The sequence below is a fragment of the Saccostrea cucullata genome, unplaced genomic scaffold (assembly GCF_032062105.1).
Source record: "Saccostrea cucullata isolate Sc308-1 unplaced genomic scaffold, CSIRO_AGI_Scuc_v1 ctg6511, whole genome shotgun sequence".
Classification (NCBI taxonomy): Eukaryota; Metazoa; Mollusca; class Bivalvia; order Ostreida; family Ostreidae; genus Saccostrea; species Saccostrea cuccullata.
Window position 1 is genome coordinate 15,758 of NW_026934844.1, and position 23,648 is coordinate 39,405.

Here is a 23,648-nt window from a genome sequence, read left to right on the forward strand (position 1 = left end):
TTGTTTAATTTGTTAGGATTTTTATTGATGGCCAATTAATTTTCAAAATAGCCCATTAAAAATGTTGGAAGTTGTGCCCTCTAAAGTCTCCTTGACCTTTATGGCCTCCCTAATCCCTGCTTATGTTTCCATTTATCATTTTGACATAATAATGAATTGCTGATTCTTGTTTAAATATTTAATGATTTGATCAAAAGAAACAGTTCTTTTAAAAGAAAAAAAATAAAATCAAATTAATTATACATGTTACAGAAAATTCGATAAAATATTACAGAAACTGAAATGAACAGGGCATTGTTTGCATATATAAAATTATATTTATTCAAAAGTTCTCGTTTATCTGTTAAAATAATATCATATTATATATTTTTCCATTGTTTTTTAAAATGTTAGTGTTCATAAAAAGCAACTAAACAAGGGTTTTTTTCAAAAAGGAAACCTGTCTTTATCTCCTTTGCAGGTATTTTCCTCTTTATCAGTAAAAGAATACGGAAAGAGAAATAAGTAAGTAATCGTTTGTTACAAGACCTATGCCCAAACGGCAGTAGATAAGATGTCTGTTTCGCAGTTTACAGACAAGGAGTTCAAAACGAAAAAGGTATGGAAATATTAGAAAATAACATTCAATGTACATGCATGTAACATATGAATTTTTAAATTCGCTGACTGCAAAAGTTTTTGCAATATTTTGTTTATTTTCATTTCAAACAAATTAAAGCATTCATATTACTCTTCAAATATTCAGGACGTCTGAAGATTTGATCACTAAATGGAAACACGATATACTATAAGAAGTTTTCTAAAAATCAATTTTCATTAACATTATTAAGTTTGTATTTTCTTTAAACATAGTTAACAGAAAATTCAAGCAAGAATGAATATCTGAAAACTGAAATTAAACAGGGCAGGTTGGCATTTATATTTTTTGCAAAACATAACGTTTCTGAACGTTTATATTGTTGAAATGAATCTCGCATAATATATATTTCCTCGGCTTCATGTAAAGAGGGTTTTTTTTGTAACTGTAAAGAGCAATATTGTCTCATTTTTTAAACATCTTATCAGAATATCAGTCTGTTTGGTTTTTTTACTTAATAGCTTCCGTGGATATCCATCCATGGCCTTTATATATTCATACGACCAACACGTGAGGTATTTAGCACTTTTCAGTTAGTGAGTACTGAAAATCAAATTAACAAGTAATTCTCTATTCTAGGACATATGCACAAGTGGCAGTAAATGAGTTTTCTGTTTCACGAGACCAGTTTACAGATGAGAAGTTTAAAATTAAACAAGTATGGAAAAATTAGATTTAAAAATTCAATGTACATGCACGTAAAATATTCAATCCCTTAAAGAGTATATATGCATAATATTATCGTTATCTATTTGAAACATATTTACATGTTAACATTCCTATTATTCTTCCAACGTTCAGTCTGACATTCTGGTCACTAAATCTTAAAAGAAAACACAGACTACTATAAGAAGCTTTTTTATTAATGAGTTTTATACTTACACCCATAATTTTTTTTTCTTTATAGTCAACAGAATATTCAAGCAGGGGTAAATACGTTTCAAAAAACAAAACAGAACCCAACAGGTAAGCACATCATTATTTGCAAGAGTTCGCATCGTTCATCTCGTGAACATTAAAAAACACATGAGATATTTGCGAGACTTCATGTAAAGAGTTTCTTCTAAATTGTGTTAAAACAAATCTTGACTCCTTTTATTTGAATCTCTGACATGTACATGTATCACCATATCAATTTTTCTGTTTTTGTCACTTTATAGCTAGGGTGTATTTCCACCCATGGGATTTATTTATTCAAAACATTTCATATATTCTTTGAAAATATTTTGATTATTTAGTTGATTGATTATTTGCTGTTTTTACTTCCTGTTCGAGAGGATTTTAGCAAAGAAAGATAAACTAATCTATACATATGTCTTTTAATAAATTATGCATAATTAAGGTTCAACTACAATCCATCCAATGGAAATTTATGAATTCATTTAATATAGAAGAAAGGGGTTGTATTATATAAATGGTACCTGTTTTGGAGGGTAACAGTTGAAATTGACACCCCAAGGAAAACCATTTTCAACCGACGCGTCAGCGGAGGTTGACAATGGTTTTCCGAGGGGTGTCAATTTCAACTGTTACCCTCCAAAACAGGCACCATTTATTTTATTATACTGAATGTCTTTTTGATTTACTATGTCAGCAATACAAATCGTCGATAGCCTTTTCGTTCACGTTTAGAAGGCTTTCAAACTCCCCGCTACTTCGAAAAAGATTTACTGACCTCTCTATTGTTTATTTGATACTCTACGAGTCCTTTATCATCTAAAGTTTTGTTATTTCTGCACTCGCAAGCATGTTTCGTCTGTCGTTTGTTGTTTTCTAGTAAGCTACATCGGACGCAAGCTTTAATTGACGTCAAGGTTATTCTTGTTCTTTCAAACGCGCAACTGACGTTTTGAGAATTCTACGGTGAACCGTATGCGCATAATTTCCACGCATGTGGCATTACCGTTGTGTTACCACGTGTGTTGCAAGGGCTGAGGGTAATAGAACGGATTGTTAACTGCGTCTAAACCAATCAGATTTAATATTTAACATGAAAGTATAATAATGTATTTTTTTTGTATTGCACATTTTTTTTTCATTTTGTTTACTTATTTAAAATTGATATCGAACACTTAGCCACTTAAAATAAAACATTTACAATTAATAACCATATTTAGGAATAAAAGTAAGAAAATCTTTATTTAAGTATAGATCGTTTCAAGACTTTTTATTGTATATTTGAAATCGTCATAAAAACGATGCTGAAATGTTTCGGTTATAGATTACTGGTATAATGAGTCTTTTAGTCCAAATCTTTAAGTTGTATAATAGTTTTTTTTTAATAAAAGAATAAACGTGTCTCTTTTTTTAAATTGTGCTATAAAATTTTGATATCTTCAAACTCAGAGATTATGTTAAAATTATATGCAATAAAAAATGATTGTTGAAAATTTGACCTAAATATGACTTTGTTAGATGTGCCATGGGCTGGTATAACGTTGAATATTGACCAAAGTTAAAAATTGACCCGGGGTTCATTTTGCAACGTTGAATATTGAACCGGGAGTGTTTTGTTTTCGTTGAAAATTGAGACCAAAAGTAGTTAAATTTATACACGGGGTCATTTTTCAACAGCTTGATATTTTTTCTCTTATCCCTGATGACCTCAACAAGTTGATAATTGACCCTGTTGAATTTTGACCTAAAAAGGTCACATTTTCTTGCAACAAAATTAAAAATTATCGAGCTTTAGTACGAGAAATACTTATATTATTGGATATTTCATAATAAATTTGCATATTCTCTAAAATCTTGATCTTCAGGAAAATTTGATGTTTTAAAGAAGGAAATTTGTTTGTATACATTTATGACGTTACATGTGTATTATTATACTATAGGTATTCAAAAATTAATCTATCGAGCTTTCCTTGATACTACCGTAAAACGATAATATTTGGCGCAATATCAATTTAAGCGCCTTTAGCGCAAGAGCCCCTGAACGCCAAATTTTATTGTGCGCTAACAGATTTCTAGAATATTATTTTTTGTGTGTGCTCAAATCTCTCACATAAATACATGAAAACCAGAACGCGCGACTGCGTAATATTGAAGGATCGTTGGATTTTATATATACACATTAGCATTTTACATGGTAGGATCAATTGATAAAGTTCTGTCAAATCATACTTTAATTAAAATACTGTTATTTGTTACCCAATAAATATCATTAGCACCTTCAAAGCTTGGCTTCTCGGCGTTCAATCATCTATCGCCTTGAGGTAAACAATGCAATCAAACAAGGCGACTGAGCTTCCAGACAATACCTGATTATAATTATCGTTTATTTAAGTAACGCTCTTTGGATGCATCATGGCATGCATTCTTTTAATATGAATAAAATGCGTAAATACTCCATTTTTCAAAAAAAGAAAAATAAGGTCACAATAGTTCGAGCTTATTCGTCTTTTCCCAAGGAGTTGAAGAGTTCCAATACTTGAGGGAACTGTGTGTTATATTTTAATTTCTATATAGTGTGTTGTACACTTCTTCTAAAACAATTTCGGATAAAAGAAACATCTACAACATATGTTTTTTTTTTTTATTTTTCTTTGAATTATTCAAATATTTTCATCAATTAATATCTTTCAAAAATCCCTCGTAATGCATACTGATTTTTTGTCTATGAACATTTGATGACACTTTAATCTTAAATAAAGAATATCTTGAAATTTATCAGCAGGTAAAGTACGTTGCGTTTGTCCTTAAAATAAAATAATATTCAACATTGTCTCACGTCCATGTTATTGTAACCCACGATTAAGCTGACGAATGTATACTTATATACGGGAGTGCATTGTCGGGTGAAACACAATATAGGGCGCATTAAGAATACCACATTGTTACACATGATTTTTAGAAACGTTAACTTCTTTACATGTTATTTATCATAATTCATTTATAGGCATACTTATAAAGGACTTGTGTGCAAAATTTTGTTGATCTAACTTTAACAGAATTTAAGTAAATGCAATAAATGTACCCCCAAAATGACCCTTTTTTAGCGTTATGCGGTTGCGCTTTGAAATTACACCATTTTTCAATTGGAATTATTGTGATATATCATAAATTTTCATGCCAATGATCATTATCAGACTTAAGAATTTATTTTACAAATTATTTTGGTGCTTGAATTTTCAGGATTGAATGACAACTTTTGAAGATATGAAAGAAAATGTAATAGGGGTGAAATGTTATATATAATTTCACCCCTCTCATTATGCCAAATAAAAATAATGTCCATATCATTTATTTTCTCAGATTTCTGTCTAAAATCACAGTATTAATGCTCTGTTACTTACAGAAAAAAGTTTTTGTAACAACTGAAATGAAATTTCATCATGTTTTAATGTGGAAAATTAAGGTTTTACAAAAAACTGTAGTGTCTGTAACCACTTTCATTCTGTGAAATTGGAAAGCTCTATAAATATCTTTACTAATTTCCTAGATAGGCATCTCATATAGATGCTGAGATGTTTTGTAATTTTCCTGATCCTCAGTACTGTTCGTCTGTTTTTATTACAAATGTGGTTACGGACACTACAAAACCCTGTAGTGTCCGTAACCTGAATTTGAGGCAGTTTGAAACAGGCAGTGTTGAAACACTAATGCAAATTTGTTCACAAGGGTCAGAAGTTTGTTTAACAAGTTAGTCAATGTACTTTATTTTTCTCCCACATTTTGATATTGCAACTAATTTGGGAAACCCAGATTGCACCATTTTCATATACAAGATCCTTGGTGTTACATCACCTTGATATTGGCAGATGCTATTGACATCCTAGGATTTAAGTCAAATAGCATGTCATTATTTTTTCATTGTTTAAGTCAACTGGTGTTACATTTAAGAAAATCTTGTTGAAATTCTTTTCTTTAAGGTATAGTTTTATCCTATTGTAAATAACTTGTAGAGGGTGTAGTGTCCGTAACCAAAAGTTGAAAAATGAAATATCTTTATTTTTTCTCCATAGAATTTACAGATAATTTTTTGAAACAGTGTATTATTGAATTTAGAGATAAAAAGGTGTTTATTAGTTGGAATTATTTTAGATCATGTGGTTTTTTTTCTTTACTGCAAGTACTAAAATAATGATTGGACACCCACAATGACATATAAAAATAGTTAGACATTATTATCATTAGCTACATAACCCATATATTTTGTGAATATTGCTTCAATTGTTTAGTTGCTTATTAGGTAAAATCTTAAAATGTGTTAAATGCAAGTAAATTTGCATTCAAAATGTTAAACAGTTGGGAAGTAATTTGGTTACGGACACCACAAACAATTTCAAAAAAGAAAACAACTAAAATTACACCAATTTCATATAAAGTATTGTATATTTAACTGTAGGGGTGTGCAATATTACCGGTATATCGGTATATTGCGGTATTATCCACCACGCTAATATATCGCGATATGAAAATGAAATACCGGTATTTCACGATATTTATAAAAATATATAAAAACCTCTTTTATTGTAGAAACTGCTGAAATAATACTTGAAACTACTTAAGGCTTTTTCTTTCTCGTTGAAAGAATACTTCGTCAGCTTCGTTCGTTCAAGAGAGAGAGAGAGAGAGAGCTTTTAATTCACTGTTGCTGTTTTGAATATCTTACTTTTAAATCAAAATTAAAAATTAATAAGACTTTAAAAATAAAATTTATGAGAAAGAAAATTTATAAAACATTTCTACAAGGTATATACCATGTTTACTGTGGTTCTCAAAATCTCGCTTGGAATCTACAGAATCTGATCAACATCGTATGAAATGTAAAGACTAAAGTTCTATATACAAGTACATATTAGAAGTAAACAGTCATCCATGTTTAACTTGTAGCAGTGTTAATTTAATTATTTTTTAAATAACTTTCATGCCATTTTAAACACATCATGAAGCATGTACATATATTAAATGAGTAGATGTAGGTCATTTCCTGATCGTATACATAATGTGGAATTAGGTCGGGTTAGACTAAAACACCAAAAGGCACGAAAATAGGTCACAATTTTTTTTTCTGGTTTTAATTTTACTCTGTAACCAGAATAAAATTATTCTCATATAAATGTATTGTTTTAATCTTTAATAGTATTTTATGCTACTTCATAAAGACACCCCCCCCCCAAAAAAAGAAAAAAATTATATAATCTATATAAAAAAAAGAAAATCGTCCAAGGGAGTTCATTTTGTTTCATTATTTTACCTGGTTAACTTGATTAAAAGTAAAGTGTTATTAGATGTGCAATTAATGTCTTATCCCTTATCCCCCTTTAAAATTTAAAGATGAATTCAAATAGTCTTTGAACTTGACAGCATTTCAAACATTCTGCTCAAATTTATTAATGATAATTAATCTACAATATATTGCAATATATTGCAATATTCAAGGTAAAATATTGCAATATATCGCAATATGGTTTTCACTCGCAATACCCAACTCTATTTAACTGTTTGAAGAAAAATAGAATGCTTCACAGAAAAGAAAATATAATTGTAGAAATATTCGTGAGCTTTATTCTTCAATTAAGGTTTGACTTTTTCTACTTACACATAACACCTGTCTAAAGTTACATGTGTATATATTTATTCAAAGTATATTGGTTATGGTATGCTTGTAACAGATGAAGCTGAGATCTGAAGAATAAAAAAAATCAGGAGAAACTGAAACGAGAAATGCAATGCTGAAAAAAGATAGGAAAAGGGCTTAAAAACAAAAACTTCATCCACAAACCTGTGAAAAATTTAAGTATTGTGTAGTGTCCGTAACCCTTTAATTTGGTTAATTGACTTCATTGATCATTGTACCTACATTCTAAATAGTTTTCATAAAACTTTAATGAATAATAAAACTTTTCTTTTGCACTTCAGTAATAAATACAATCATGTAGTTATGTGAAAGAAGAAGTTTCAGGATTTCCTAAAGTGGATTTTTTTCTGTGTGTTGCAAGTAAATTGTTTTTAATTGAAACAATATATAATTTGTATATACTTTGTATTTAATAATCATTTAAATCTGATTTCTTATAGTTCAGAAGTTTACAAAAGGTTTTTTTTTTACCACAAACCAAATGCCAATCATAAATATTTGGGTTTTGTAGTGTCCGTAACTTAATGAAGCTATCAAATAATTTTAGAAAATTTATAAAAATGAAATGTCCTATTTTAATGGAAGTATTTATATCTCACCAAACGCATAAAAAAGGTTATTTATAAATAGTTTTTGCTTTATTTACATTGGTTTTAAAGAGTTCACATGAAATGAAATACTCCCATTTTGAACAAAAATGAACGAAGTAAGAACTGTTTAAATTTTAAAGTACAATGTCACCTTTTTAGTCAAATTTTTGTCCTTATTTTGTATTTATATATGTTCTTTGTTTGTAAGCAGTTGAAAAAATTAGAGCTTATAACAGTTTTTAATATTTATTTCAAAGAAAACAACACTTGTAGTGTCCGTAACCTGTGAAAATGAGGTTGTTATCAGCTTGTAAAAAACAAAGTTCTAATGTGAATTTCACAAAACCGTTTATGCTTGAGATCCTTTAGATACTCTACTTTTTAGAAAAAATTTTTTGGGGGCAAAACGAAGACATTAATTTTTCACCCCCAAGTGCAACCTTACTGTCCCCTATATTGTGTTTCACCCGTGTGTTTCCGTGCTTGACTAACCAAAAAGTCAAATATGGACGTGGATAAAAATACAAAATCACATTGATATATTTTATTTTTAAGTGCAAGCGCTAAAATTTATTTGCGCTAATGCATTAACACTTGCGTTTGCGCTATAATATGTATGCGCAAAATTTTCTCGTTTTACCGTATTTAGCTTTAATGCTCAAATTGACTTCGTACAGATGTGTATTTTACTAAGTACTTTGCACAATTTCCATACTTGTCTTGGTTTTGTCGATATGCAGCGCTGAAAAATTACAAAAATGCATAAAGAAATCATGTCAAAAGATTGGATTATAAAGCATTGTTTATCTTTCAACATTAGTAAATTGTTACTATTGAAAAAATAATTCTTGTACATTTATGGTCTGAAACTTTAAAGTTTTTCGTTGGAAAGTATGTTTCATGAAGATAAATTTCAGAAAGTTATTCAGAAAAAAATACCATCTTTTTGACATACTTATTTCATCTTGCGCTTTAGTGTCAATATCAATGTACAGAAAATATAGAAGTTACATGAACTGCACTGTTTCTATATCTATAAAAGGCAAAGGTATGCCTTAAAGTGAACGGGAAAAAGTGAACTTTTAATATCAACTTATGTACTTTAAAAAATTTAGATAGAAACAGGGTGATTTTTAACAAAATGATTTTTGTTGATGATCTATCACAAGAGACGAAAACTTCCAAGTTCCATTTTCATTGAGAAAGCACTTGTCTATGATGTAGAATGTATAGTTTTGAAATTTTCGAAAATAATGCTTGTTTAGAGTATACAATGTTTTGATGTTACTGACATATTAAGAAAAAAATGGCGATTTCAAAATTTCTAAAGTGTGTGTGTGTGTGTGTGTGTGTGGGTGTGTGTGTGAGGGTGTGTGTGTGTGTGTGTGTGAGAGAGAGGGGGGTGGGGGTGGAGCTAAGCATCCACAGACCCTATGGATCCAATCGCAGTTGCGATAACCAAATAATAACCAAGTAATGAATATGTGTTTTATGTTGATGATCCGGCTACGTTTTCAACGGACTAAGGTCTAAATATAATACTTTTGGTCTCAGTATTCAACGTTGAAACGTTGAAAAATGACCACACGGGTTAATTTTCAACCCTGATCAAATATCAACGTTACACCGGTTTATCGTCGTATCACCTTGTACTTTCGCGATCCGTCTCCCAGCAATACAAAAGAATCATTTGCATTTAAATGTTTATGGTTATTAATAAATATATGACCATGTGTGACAAAAAAACTGTTTATTGGATGTATTACATTTTTTCTTTACAAAGCTTATATCATTTACATATCTACAATTTCCTAAAGGGATCGGCTGCCAACAGAAAGTCTACAGAAGAAATTAAGTATCTTGTTCGAAGAACTTCGGCAGATTCTTGAGAGTGATGAATTTGACGACGGCCTAAGAAAATACTTACACGAATCCAATCCAGACTATCTGAGAAAAATTGAAAAATGTAGAAAAGATCTGCTGAAGGAGGATCATGGAATTGTTGTGGCAGGTAATATTTTGTACACCAATCAACACTATTTAAGACGTTTAATTGAATTATGATTTATTACAAGTATTATATTGGTTTTGCAAAGATAGACTGAAAATCTTTACAAAATTTTAAAAAGGTGATCTGAAGACTAGGAGTTAAAGATTTAAAAAATACAGTTATGAGTACAATATGTAGTTCCTTGGTCCCCGAGGTAAGGGTGAGGCCATTTTAGTAAATCAAAGTTTAAAATCTTTGAATATCTTCTTCTCCAGAAACATTAGATCAGTATAGCTGAAAACTTTTTAAAAGCTTCCCTGAGTATTGTAAATTCTTATGTGTTCAAAATATGGCCAACACGTTAGGGTGGGGCCACAATAGGGAATCAAAGTATTATCAGGAGAAGCTGACGAAGCCCGTTTTGTAAAAAATAAATTATTCAAGGTTTTCAACTAACGTTGATGGCCCTGGCATACTCCAATAACTATTCAGTGATTCCTTGTATTTCCGTTGCATTGTGAAATAAAATTACAAATCGACATTTTAAAAATATAGATTAATAGATTTGAAATACAAGAGGCCTCCCATTTCAATTTCAATAGTCCTGCCCCTTGACGTCACACACGGAGACAGTTGTTCGAGATTTACATGAAAATAAGGTCTCTTTTGTGCGTCAGACACTAAGACAGACGCAAGATGTTCACATGTGCATTAGATCTCCTTAGTTCCTGAGGTATCGATTGGTAAAATTTACATGCTGGCAGAATGATCAATAAATCAAAAAATATATTCTTAAAAGAGTTATCACAGAGAATACAAATAGAAATTGAATACAGCATAACTAAGTTCTCTTTTTAGGTGAAACGAGTGCAGGGAAATCAACGTTAATCAACAAGCTACTACAAAAAAGGATTTTCAAAGGCAGGAATAGAGAATCCACTTCTACAATTTGTAAAATAAGAAATTCTGAAGATATAAGGATTATCACTGAACTTTTAAATGGGGAAACACAAATAATTCCTTTACAGTGTAGTATCGAAACAGAGAATGTAGAAAAGATATTAAGGGATACATTGAAAAGATTAACAGATATGACGTCTTCGAAAGACAGCAAAGATTTTCGATCTGTAGACGTAGGATTTCCGATACCTTTTCTGAAGGTGATATCAATTGATAATATATGTATATATAGAACGTTATATCAACGGAGTGCTATTGTTTTTTTTATAAACTTAGTCACTTTCTGCAGCGCGACAGCGAAAGTGTTAAATGTAATACCATTATAATAATACACATAATTTTAATTTATTTATCTGGCATTTTTCACCTTTTTCCTTTCTTTTTCTATTTATTACTCCGGCAGGGCAATACAATTATAGTTGATACTCCGGGAATAGGTGGTTCTGGAGATGTGAGCAAGAAAGTTATGGAGTACCTCCCTTATGCAGTTTCTTTTATTTTTGTTGTTGATGTAGGAAGTGCTGGTGGCATGCAGAATGACCGGGTATTTTTTTTATTTTCAACTAATATTTATTTTCAACATTTGATAGTAAACAGGCGACATTTAAAGATCTAAGGCACGTTGGCCCTTCCTTTCTTCATCAGCATATTCTATTCTTATGGTCTATTTCTCTGTAAATATGCTTATTGTCTCTAAGGCCCCACCTTACACTCATTGCAGTGATCTATCCTAATATTCTTACTGGTGTGCATGTATAATATTTGAAAATGCTGTAAAATTTATCTTATAATTCATGCCTTTGCATCATTCTGAAATCATTTGTCTTTTCAAAATGTTTTTCTCAGCCTTTAAAAAAGTGTAAAACGTTGATCATGATTAAATCTCAAAAGGCCTATGGGTTCAGGACTAAATATATATAGATCTACATTAGGAAATTCTTTTCCTGGCAAAATGCTTTTAAAGAGACTTTTTTCAATTAAGATATGTCACTCATGACATATGTTAAATCAAGGATATTTTGAGAAGTACATTTTGGATAAGTACTCATATAGTATGACTCAAAATCGTAGAGAAAAAGGGGGTCAGTCTGCGTCTTACTGAGCTACGCTACAACTAAGTTGACCTTTTTGAACTTAAATTTTAACTCTTTGATTAATTACTCTGACCTTAATAATATTTTATAAGATGTAACCATGGCAATTAATAAAACCTTATTTTACGTAAAATAGTTTGAATAATATTTATAATTGAACAAATCTTGCAAAATTTAATCCTTCCACCTAAAAAAAAATCCTTCATAAATCTTGCTTCTTCGTAGATTTTTGAGCAGTTTTTTCATTGAATGTTGAATAATAATTTATATTTGTTGAATTGAAATATGTTATAAAAATTGAATTTTAAGGGGACAAAGGATGTATGGTCACGTGACTCAGCTTAATTACGTCATTATCTCTGATAAGATATGTACAAAACCAGATTGAAACAACAGTATTTGTAAAAAAAAAAGACTGTTTGTTTGGGTTCACCATTTTGTATTAAAATATCTAAAAACATTCAAACTTTCTTGCAAATATTATCAAATTACGGAATAAATTGATCCACTCTTCTGTTTCCCTACACTGCGCGTTGAACGAGTCGCTGACATCATAGTGGATCTTAGTACAGTGAGATTATATATAAGGTAAAACACGGGTAGTATAATATAATAAAAATGGGTCATGATCAGTACATGGTGGGATATTTTATGAATTGCAGAACACAAAAAATATTTTACATGGTTGTTGACGGAAATATATTGTAGTTATATCTTACTTAGCTTATTTCTCAAATGAGTGACGTCATAGTAGGGTTTTCCCGTACTCGAGAAATGTAAACATTACACGTTTTTCTCATGCTCATGTCTTATTTAACTATGCCCTGTGCAATATTGAGCTCAGCTTCACCAATCGATATTTTTGCAATTAATCAATAACATGACGAACTTGCATTTCGACGTAATTTTTCAAATATTGAATGATAGGATTTTTTGTAAATTATTTTTTTGTCGTTTAAGTTGTCTTAAGAAGAACGTAATTTTCCGTCTCCAGATGCGATGTGACAAAAGAATTTTGTTTTTTTCGAATTTTTAACCCTATTCATACGTTCACTGGCATATTTTTTTATCTATGCTGAAAAAATTCCATTATGGACCGAGTAATGGGTCCAGAAATACGAGAATCAAAACTTCACTCAGACACTGTGGGGCATAGTATTTGTCACTAAATATCTCAGAAATAAATCTAGAAACCTATTAATATATCTGCTTTAAGGTATGTGGGACATACTAAATAAGAGATATATAAAATATGGAAAAAAATTGAATGACAGGTATTTTTTCAGCTAAAGGTCCTTCATGCCCTTCATAAATAGTTTAAGGTAACATGTTCGTGTTGAACTTTCATAAAAACTGACACGTGATAAACCTTAACGACTATAATGACGACACACAATAGAATTCTTCTTTTATTAGAAATGTTTATTTATGCCTTTGCCTGTGATATGCAAATAAGCACTCCATCTTCATACACGATTAACTTTATACTACTTAAATTATTGAAAGCTTCCGGAAATTCTGAGGTCAATAATTCATCTCCAATTAGAAGATGAGATGCCATGCTTTGATCCAAAAGATGTAATATTTATAACAAATAAGTGGGACACTATAGCAAGAGATGGGGACAGTGATGAGGACAGCAGCGACGAAGATCAAGAAGAAAAGACCTGGAGAGAACTCAAACAGGACATAAAAAACATCTGGCCCTCTGTAAAGGAGGAAAACATTTTCAAAATGAATCTTAAGCATGTAAGTATTTCTTTAATGCTTTACAATCTCCTTACATTCCATAATTTAGAAAACCAATGTGATATTTGTATTACTTCATGAACTGTAAAGAGTTTTTTCAGAAAATATGATACCACTTTGATTGCTGACATGTCACTTATGTTTCATTCAATATCATGCTGAAAGAATAACGAAAACTTACAGTCATGTCATGTAAACGTAAAATTTTACCTTGTTACAAAATATGTTCTAAACGACATTTTTGCTTAAAGAATTAATTTCATTGGTGCAGGAAATTTCTCATTTTTCAACACGCAAAAGATTTAGGTTCTTTAACTCAATGAAATGGCCCACTCCAAATTTCAGTCACTTGCCAGGTCTCAATGTCCCATTTCATATAAAGAAGAGACTTAGTGCTTTCATTTCCAATACAATTTTCAATTTTTAGAGTTCTTTTATTGATTAACAGGCTTTGTAACTGCAATGTTCTTTTATTTTGAAGAAAATGAGTGAATTTGAGCATCATCTACAAATGATTAAAATACCAGCCTTTTCTCAATCTACTACGAAATAGTGAATTGAAAAAAAAAATCTTCTGAAACAGTTCTTTCATTATTAATTCAATATTTGAGGTCGGGGCTGTGCATATTATTCAAAAACAGGTCTCTTTTTGGCCATTTTTAATGAAATTTTCAAAATTTAAGGAAACTGACGTAATTCTTGACTTCATGATACATATATGTAGACTAGAGAGAATTTTTATATTGTTATGCAGTCTCTAAGTCTTTAATTGAAATCTGAACATATTGTCATCTAAAACAGATAAGTTCCGATTTTTCAGAAATTTTAAGTGCCAATAAGGCCTTAAAGGGAAGCTTGTTCTCTCTGTGTTAAAAACCTTGACTCGTTTTTGACGATTTTGTCTTCATTTCTGATGGGGAATGTTGTATACGCAAGAGCATGCTCCAAAGTTACCTCTAAAAGGAGGTAAATATTAGACATTAGATATTGTTGAAACTCCAAAATCAGCAGTCTCGTTAAAAGTTATATTTCGTAAGTTTATGGGCGATACAATGACATTGTCAGCAAAAACAATTTATCATTCTGTCAAATGCTGATTGACGTTTCTTACACATGCACTAATTGTTATTCGATATTTACGGACTGAAATGTGGACGAATTTTGTCGATTTTTCCCAATCATGTCAAGAAGCACACGGCGAATGTGACCGGTTGGCAGGTGATACTCACTCCTTTATGGTATTTGATCCCACTTCTGTTGTATTAGAGGTGCAAGTTTGACCTGCCCCACTTTTATATTATTTAATGGACTTCAATGTTTACTCACCGTTCGCTCTGTGTTATTCACCGTTCGTTCGGGTTTCTTTCATCGTTCGTTCACCGTTCCGATGGGAAAGTAGAACGTTTCAGGGACTGTACGTATGCTCGTTACTATAGAAAGTTCTGCTACAAGTACATGTGAAACATATGTGAAATATTAAACCCACATTTCCAATCAATCACAATGTCGGACTGGCAGAAGAAAAACTGATATAACCCAAAATCTGACAGGGCATTAAAAGGCTACTATCTAGCAAAACGTTTTAATTTTAATGACGGAAACTGAAAATATGGGTTTGAAATAAAACATATCGAGATACCGAACGGTATTCAAGACCAATTCAAGTCCATTAAACAATACAAAATAGGAGTATATTAAGCATGGACATCCAACACATCAGAGACGGGAGCGTCCCATGCTGTGTTCGCCTTAAATTGTCATAGTTATGATATACCGGAAAATCTGTCGTCAATCCAGTTTATAAAAAAGTGGACTTACAATTGGTATGAAAAACATCAGTCAGCATTTGACTCAATGATTTGTATTTGATGACAATTTCATTGACTCGACCATAGAACTTAGAAAATGATAAGTTACAATGATACTTCTGATCATATTGTTTCATCAACTTGTTTGTTAATAATTTACCTCGTTTTAGATATTGTTCATACGTAGCATGCTGGTACAATTGCGTATCGAATCAACTAAGATATATAAACTCCATATTCAGGTGATGAAGGTATATTGTGTCATAAGTAGGGGAACTTGACGAAAGAAACGATAAAATTATTACGTTTATCATAAAGCTTGGTCGTTAGATTACCATTAATGTCTTTTTCAAATAAAAATCCAAGTATGAACAAGTAAGGATGTGTCTGACTCTGTGGTGTCTTTTATCTCAAGCTCCCGAGGATATATCTTACCAACATAGGAATGAAAATTACCATTGTTAATTGGCAGAACGTCGGCGATATATCTACCAGGTAAATGTCGAGTTGAAGACCACAGCAATTGTTTTATTTTCATGCATGATTTTGCAAAAATTAAAAAAACAGGTCTGCCAGTAACGGACCGCAATTGGTACCTACGAGGACTCCAATAAAGAGGTAGAGCCAAGTTATGCATAAATGGTCCTGTACTTATATCAAATAATTAACTATCACCATCTTTCCCATTTTATATGTAAGAATAAAGTAGACACTTGGTGGTTTTATTTTCTATAATAATTTTGAGAATCCAGATATTGGAAAACGTGGTTTGAGAAATTGCAATATTCTTGAAATTTGCAGAAAACATGCGTATTTCACTACCTTCAGCAAAGAATTAAGATATGAGCACAGCCCACGATCCAAAAAATAAAAAAATGTGTTTTGATCTTCAGAAACAGAGCTTTCATTATGTATTTGCATATTTTGGATCAGAGGTTGTGCTCTACATGAAATATTGAAAAAAAATCCTCAATTTTAGGCCATTTTCAAAGGAATTTACACAATATGAGGAAAATGACGTATTTGATGACGTCATAATCAATTGACTAGATGAAAAATTACGTCACAATTAATAGATACATGGTCACCAACACTCCAAGTAATAAATACTGCACTTGCAACCTAAACTGAGCGGTTTTGATTTTTCGGAAATTCTCATGACCAAATAAGGCTAAACATGGCTCTTGCTCTTTTAGAAGACTTGATCTCCGAAAACCACATAGATATTGTCAATCCGAAACTCATGCATCTTTATGATGTAAACTTTAGAGTATTTGTGTGTGCAATCAGATAGTGTTTTAACAAAATAATTTCGCAAATTGCCACGCGAAGTCCTTTATATATGTATACTGTTTGAGTTTAAATGAGAATCTTTGATGCATTTGCTAATCCCCATTTTTATGGATTAGGAAATCACCCCTGTATCATTATAAATGCATGATACTTTTGGAATACGTGATATTTAAAACAACAAATGAATAAAAAATATCAATGTTACCAGTTTTTTCTCTCGTAGGCGCCAAGTGGCAGTTGCATAAATTTTGAATTATTCATTGTAAAGTTCATTTACGCTTTATTATACATTATTTTCAAAGGTGTATTCAAAAAAGATGACTGCTTCAACAGTTGCCTCAACGAAAGAATTTGAAAATTTTCAACATTCTCTGAAACGAATAATTACAGGAAATGAAAATAAAAGACTTTTGCATCATTTGAGGTAACAATTTTAAAACTGTTATTTTGAAGAAAAAAATTCAAAATATAATTAAAATGGATAATAATAATAATAATAATAATAATATCATAATAATACACGTCTAATCGAAGGTTTGTGGACGGATTGCTGAAGAATATAATGAAAGGAATAAATTCTGGACTAGCCTTAAGCAAAAGATGTGTAGAAGAACAAAAGGCCTTAACAAAGAAACATCAAGCGAAAATCAATGATTTAAAAAGAAAATGGAAAGAGGTATTCCTTTATTTTAGAAAAAAAATATAATATTTTTTTCATGAGAGAAAACCATCTTTAACAAGATGTGTTTTTTAATATTAAAATTTATTAGAAAAAGCAAAATATCATATACATGTTACATGCAATATTTTGATTTCCTAAGTTGAACAATCACTTTCTTTCTATTTGTAATGTACAAATCAAAAAATACAAAATATCAAAATGAAGAAAATTCAATTTAAAAACAAAATCCAGCCGAATATTGTACATGTATGTGTTATTGAATGCATGTAAGTACCCTTATTTATCTGAGAGACCTCACCTCCAGCCCAAATACAGTCTATTTATTGTCTCCCAGATAATATTTGTACAACAGGCTTATTCTACAATGAGTTTTTGATTTAAAATTTGTCTTCAATACATTTTATAACATTACAATATTCCATACGGTGACTTTTCTTATATACTTCAGAGAAAAATATTAAATATACTCTTCATAGGATAACCATACATGTTAACCTATTGTGATGAAAAAGAGGGAGATTCAGACCTCAAAAGCGGTAGCATTGCGCGCGTGTTGTTTAACGCTTGGATTATCGATATCTTTCATGTTATATAAATGTATATTTGCCTTAAATGAAATCAGGTACCTACACTAATTAATCTTAAATATCAACAGCAAAGAAGGAGACAGAAACACCTTAAGTTTGACATACATTGTACAAATTCAAATATTTTTCATGCTCATCATTTTGCTTGGATTGGCTGCTTTACTTAGCCTTTTGAAGAGTGATCTTTGCTAAAATAGCCTAGAAGCAGTAATTCTGAATGTTCATTCAGTTTTTAAACAAAACAAATGATGGCATGGTTTAATCTAGATCTAAAACAAGTTCGTATCTTTCGTTATATAAATCAGATTTCCCGCGATGATCGAAAACGAAAGTAGAGATGTGCCACATGGCTTGGTCAATCGAGTGATTTCTATTGACTTTATTGATAAAGTTGTGAGCTTCTGTGCTTAAAAAGACGATGTCAAATGTTTTCAACTAATTCTTAAAAGCTGTATCTCCTTTTTCATGGCAGGGATGTTGATTAATTTATCGTAACCAATGTAATCACTGGTAGTCTTATGTTGTTGTCGTAGTCAAATCCGTGCAAATCTATGTACAAAAAAAGCGTTTGTATGATTCCGAGTCAAATCACGCGATATCTAGCGAGATTTTATGAGAGTGGCTTCAAAAATGGATACCCAAGCGAACCAAAAATACTTTAGACGCAGCTTTTGTAGAAAAGCGGTAGATTTCTGAATTAAATCGGTAGGCGGGAGATGGAGTGAAAAAGCGGTAGACTCCCGCCTAAATCGGGAGAGTTAACATGTATGGGATAACATATTTCTTGTGGCTTTTCCTCTTGGTTTACGTCTACAGTACATTTTGTATTTGTAAATTTTACATGCAACCAGGGATATTATGCTATCCGAAAATATCTTTTCATTTGTTTTTCATTATATAAACTAATAACAATATTTTACCATGATATATCAAATTTCAAAACTTCCAGAACAACATCACATATATGAGAAACATTTTGACATTTTACATCTCTACGAAAAACACACATTTCATTTTCAACAATTTTCCATTTCTTTTACATTTCTCTATTACACAATAAGTTATTCAATAATCTATCATTGAAGTGTGATAAGCCTCATACTGCAAATACTAATATTTTTTGGTAAAATGTAAATTTCCAAGCTGCTTTAATTAAAAAAAAATATTGATATAATGGAGGCTTAAATTTATCATGACATAGAATATTATAAATCAATTTTGAAATAAATGTCGAACACTGTTACTTGATGATGGTGTTGTAAATCATATTAATTATTTTCATAGATGACATTTTCATACTGTATATTTGTAAATTCATTATCTTCAAAAGCTTTCAAAACTACATTTTTCATTATCATATATATTCACAAATCCAATTTTTCTTGCATACATGTTTATCGTAAAACCATAATACGGGTTGCATACAATATCACGAATACATTTAAATCCACTTTTACGGCTTGTTTTTATACTTCATTTTATTATTACACTACAGTGGCTCCTTTAATAAAGCATTAATTCAATAAATTTAATAAATTTAGCTCTCTTTTTGATTTCTTTTACGTTCTTTAAAAAAACTCATTTATTACATTTTAACACTTGAAATAATGTAATTTATTCATTAAATGAAAAAGATATTTTTTCACATTGTGAAATAATATCAAAATGATATCCTGTCACAGTGTGACGAATATCAGAATTGCGGAAAAAGTCTCCATTACCCTTCCTATTTCCTATAAGGAAGGTTGTTGTGAGAAAATCTTATTTGATCTAATATATGATAGATGAAAAAAATTAACCATTCTGATAGCGAATAACAATTCCAGTCTGAATATTTCGTTTTCTTCTGTATTTTTTATTCCATAGGAAATTAAAAATTAGAATTTGTATTTTCTTAACTGTTTTTTCATTTGGAAATTAAATATTGACCCAACATATATAATTTTTGATATTGCTAGACTATTAATTACACACACTTCGCCAAATATTGTTAATTTTCTTTTTTTCCAAGACTCAAAAAGTTTTTTTCTAAGCCCTCTACTATTTTTTGTCCAGTTTTTATTGTAACATATTTCCTTATCATGTCCTAAAAATATTCGTAGAGCCTTTATACAGGAATTATTAACGTCAACATTTTCTATTGGCCGGTACAAATTTTTTCATTGACCTGGTAAGAGACACTCTGTTTTGGGCATGTTTAATTCCATATTAGATTGATTGATTAATTGTATATTGTTCAACGTCCCTCTCAAAAAAAATTTCACTCATATAGAGACGTCACCGGATGCCGGTGAAGGGCTTCAAATTTTGACCTTTAAGTATAAGTCACATTATCCAGCGATGGGGTAAACGATGAGAAACCGATGCGTTTTTTGATGAAAATGGCGTGGTTGCCGGCCGGGCACCACTAATGATCGGACGGTGTCTGAGGCCATTTTGTGAATCGGTGGGGTCATAGGTAGGACATAATTCGTAGTTAAAATTCAGAGATGTCTCCAACGATGCCTCACATCGCTCCTCATCGGCAACCCATCATTAACACACTTTTCAAGAATCGGCCGATGTATAGCCAAGCATCGTCTAATATCCGTTGAATCTGAGGTCATCGGGGAGTTAAGTGGTGTTCAACGGATTACAACCGATCATCGTCAGATGTTCGACCAAACACTGGTCCGTAGTCGACCGATGTACGAACGATGTTCACCAATGTATGAGGGATGTAATATACATCGGCCGATTATCCTGGAACATCGTTTTATGATTAGCAATGCATCGCTGGGCCTTTGTAAGTCCGGCCGGCAACAACACCATTTTTCTCATAAAATGTATTGGTTGTCCATCGTATGCACATCGCTGGATAATGTGACTGATACTTTTAGGACTACTTGGCCGATGTGTACCGATGTTGGGGCATCGTTAACACCACGGATTACCACCGATTACCACCGGTCTACGGTTACCGGCCGGGAAATGTGACCTAGGCATTACTCGGCACTCAGGGCCATTTGAGCAGTGAGGGATCTTTATCGAGCCAACACCTGCCGCTGACGAGGGGCCTCGGTTTTTAAGGTCTCATCCAAAGGACCTGCAACTTTCACTTCAAAGTGCCGAGCGCATGGCGAAGGAACAGTTGCTATCCTTTTTATCGACAAGGTTAGTCGCAGTCGAGATACGAACTCACGACCTCCTGATCACGGAGCGAGCGCTCTACCTTCTGAACAACCGTGAACGGTTTGATGTTGATACTGTGTGCAAACAAACTGAGTTCAGCGCATTTGCGCGTTATAAATTTAAAATTTGGTTGCACACACCGTTGCAGTCATGAGACTCTTTTAAAAAAATGATTCATTGCTTATATCAATTTATTCTTAGATGTTAAGATACATCTTAACTGCAAATCTTGATTTTTATTTAAAAAATCAATGTATTATGCTTTTTGGAAGCTACAGTTAATAGATCAACCAGCGTAACAGCTTTGATCGATTTGAGCGTGATTATTATTATTTATTTTCGCTTGTGACGTTGCACTTCATCAGTGTTCAACAATTATACGTCAATCTAACACACATGTTCTAACCTTTTGGCCACATGTCTGAGTTGTGGTTTTAAATGCAAAAGATTTCCATTCACTTTATATGTAAAAATAGTATAATTATGTAATGTAAATATTTCGAGATAAACTCCGAATATCATTGAAGGTGTTCCTCTTGAATCAACTCAGTGAAATAAAGACAGAACAAAAACGAAATATTTCATTTATGCAGACTAATGGCATTATTCTGAACGGAATTCCAAGAACTCTTTGTTTAGAAAAAAGAAGCCATGTCCAAAAGGTCAGATCCCTATTTATATTGAAGTCAACCCTTGGCAAGCTGACCTGAATTAGAATTATTTTCCTTTCCACAAAGCTTATAAGAAGTATTGAGACATTAAAATTTAATATATATTTTGTTATTTGTCGTAAAAATTTATTCAATTTTTCATTATCTATTTATTTAAAATATAAAAGGTTTTATTTAAACTTAGAAATTGGTATGGCGGTATTTTGGAAATCATATGTTTTCGCTGTCGGTAAATATCCATTTATATTTTGAACTTATTTAGCCAATCAATTCATTGTTATACCACAAACTGTCATATTCTTTTCAGGGGGAAAGGAAATTACTGGACGAAATTCAAAAGATTATCAAAAATGAAGCTCAGAGATTGCTTAACTACATGTCTACTGATGTCGGAAAAGAAGCAATATTAAATCCACCAGAACAAAAGAGCATAACAGAAATTATATACATCCCAATCCTTTTCAGTAATGAGATCAGAAAGAGAATAGAGATGTATGTCCAAGGTGTATTGCATTCAGAACGAATCCAAGAAATTTTTTTTAACTTAAGAAAGAGGGCATTTAATTTTTATAGTGAAGTTTCTTTAGAGATTTCTGAAATGGAAAATGATTGGACAGACCATTCAGAAGATGCATTTGATCCAAGTGCTGAAGTAGGGTCAATAATGGCTCTTCAACTAGTCTTTTTTCTCAGTTTTGGTATTTATCCAATTTGTGTCAGTCTTGGTCTTAAACAAAAAGTCATAGATGCGGAATATAAAAACTCCTTGTTAACAATCAAAAGCACAATATGCAGACATCTTCAGGCAATGTATGGGGACATGCTTGAAAAACTAATTAAAAAGATAAGTAAGGAAACACTACCAAGGAAGATAAGATCTTTAGAGAATATGATTCAGGACGCATCTGAAAACCGTCAGCGGATACTTGCCAATCGATTCACACTTATATGTCTTTCCAAAGATGTCTCTTTCATCAAGGAAACAAAATTAGAAATACAAAAGAGCATTGGATAAATCAAAAAGATTGAAAATATTTTGATGTTGCACTAGATACTGAAGTTCGTTTTACATCATCAATTTTCGACCAGAGTGAATGTAGCCGAAAATATTCATATGAAAAAAAATTGGCTGAGCAAACATTTTTTAAAAGTTAGTTTTTTAGCTATGTGTTTGTTTTCAAGAAACAATACTGTATGATCATCCAGATTCCAAGCATAGAAATAAAATGACAGCAAAATTAAACTTAAGTTTTTTTTTACTCTATACAAACGATTAAACATTTTTCAATATAGAAAGATGAAATAAATGAAAAAAGTCGATCTAAACCAATTCTATAAGCATACAAAAATGCCCCCGACCTCAAATAATGAATTAATAATGAAAGAACTGTTTCAGAATTTTTTTTTTCAATTCACTATTTTGTAGTCGATCACAGAAAAGGCTGGTATTTTAATCATTTGTAGAGGATGCTCAAATTCACTTAAGGAACAGTCACTACCTTTGTTAACGTCTTAGGTATGACGCAGCGCCGCGATCGAGAATCGAACCCGGGCCTCCCGATCACGAAGCGAACGCTCTACCACTAGGCTACCGTGACCGGTCCAAAAACTTGGAGACTTAAACACTTCAAAATACTTTATCGAAAACTTTATCGAAAACTTTGAAAAACTTTATCGAAAACTTTGAAAAACTTTATCGAAAACTTTGAAAATTTAAAAAAACTTTATCGAAAACTTGGATACTTTAACACATAGAAAAACTTAATCGCCAACTTTGACACTTTAAAAAACTTTATCAAAAACTTGGGATACTTTGAAAAACTTTATCGA

General features: G+C 31.4%; 1 protein-coding gene across 1 annotated transcript; it reads left to right on the forward strand.

Annotated features, from left to right (window-relative positions):
• Window positions 1–553: 553 nt before the first annotated feature.
• LOC134241438 (uncharacterized) lies at window positions 554–22,833 on the forward strand. The gene is made up of 11 exons (XM_062723484.1): window positions 554–598; window positions 853–908; window positions 1,217–1,295; window positions 1,545–1,603; window positions 9,631–9,824; window positions 10,662–10,963; window positions 11,167–11,307; window positions 13,364–13,606; window positions 17,010–17,131; window positions 17,242–17,383; window positions 22,126–22,833. The coding sequence occupies exons 1-11, from the start codon at window positions 554–556 to the stop codon at window positions 22,831–22,833; spliced, it is 2,091 nt and encodes a 696-aa protein (XP_062579468.1).
• The last annotated feature ends 815 nt before the right edge of the window (window positions 22,834–23,648 follow it).

Excerpts from the sequence above, each read along its gene's own strand:
- LOC134241438 (XM_062723484.1), top strand. The coding sequence starts at position 554 with ATGTCTGTTTCGCAGTTTACAGACAAGGAGTTCAAAACGAAAAAG. Across the intron at positions 909-1,216 it reads ACTGAAATTAAACAGGGCAG|GACATATGCACAAGTGGCAG; the intron begins GTTGGCATTTAT and ends TCTCTATTCTAG. Across the intron at positions 9,825-10,661 it reads TCATGGAATTGTTGTGGCAG|GTGAAACGAGTGCAGGGAAA; the intron begins GTAATATTTTGT and ends TTCTCTTTTTAG.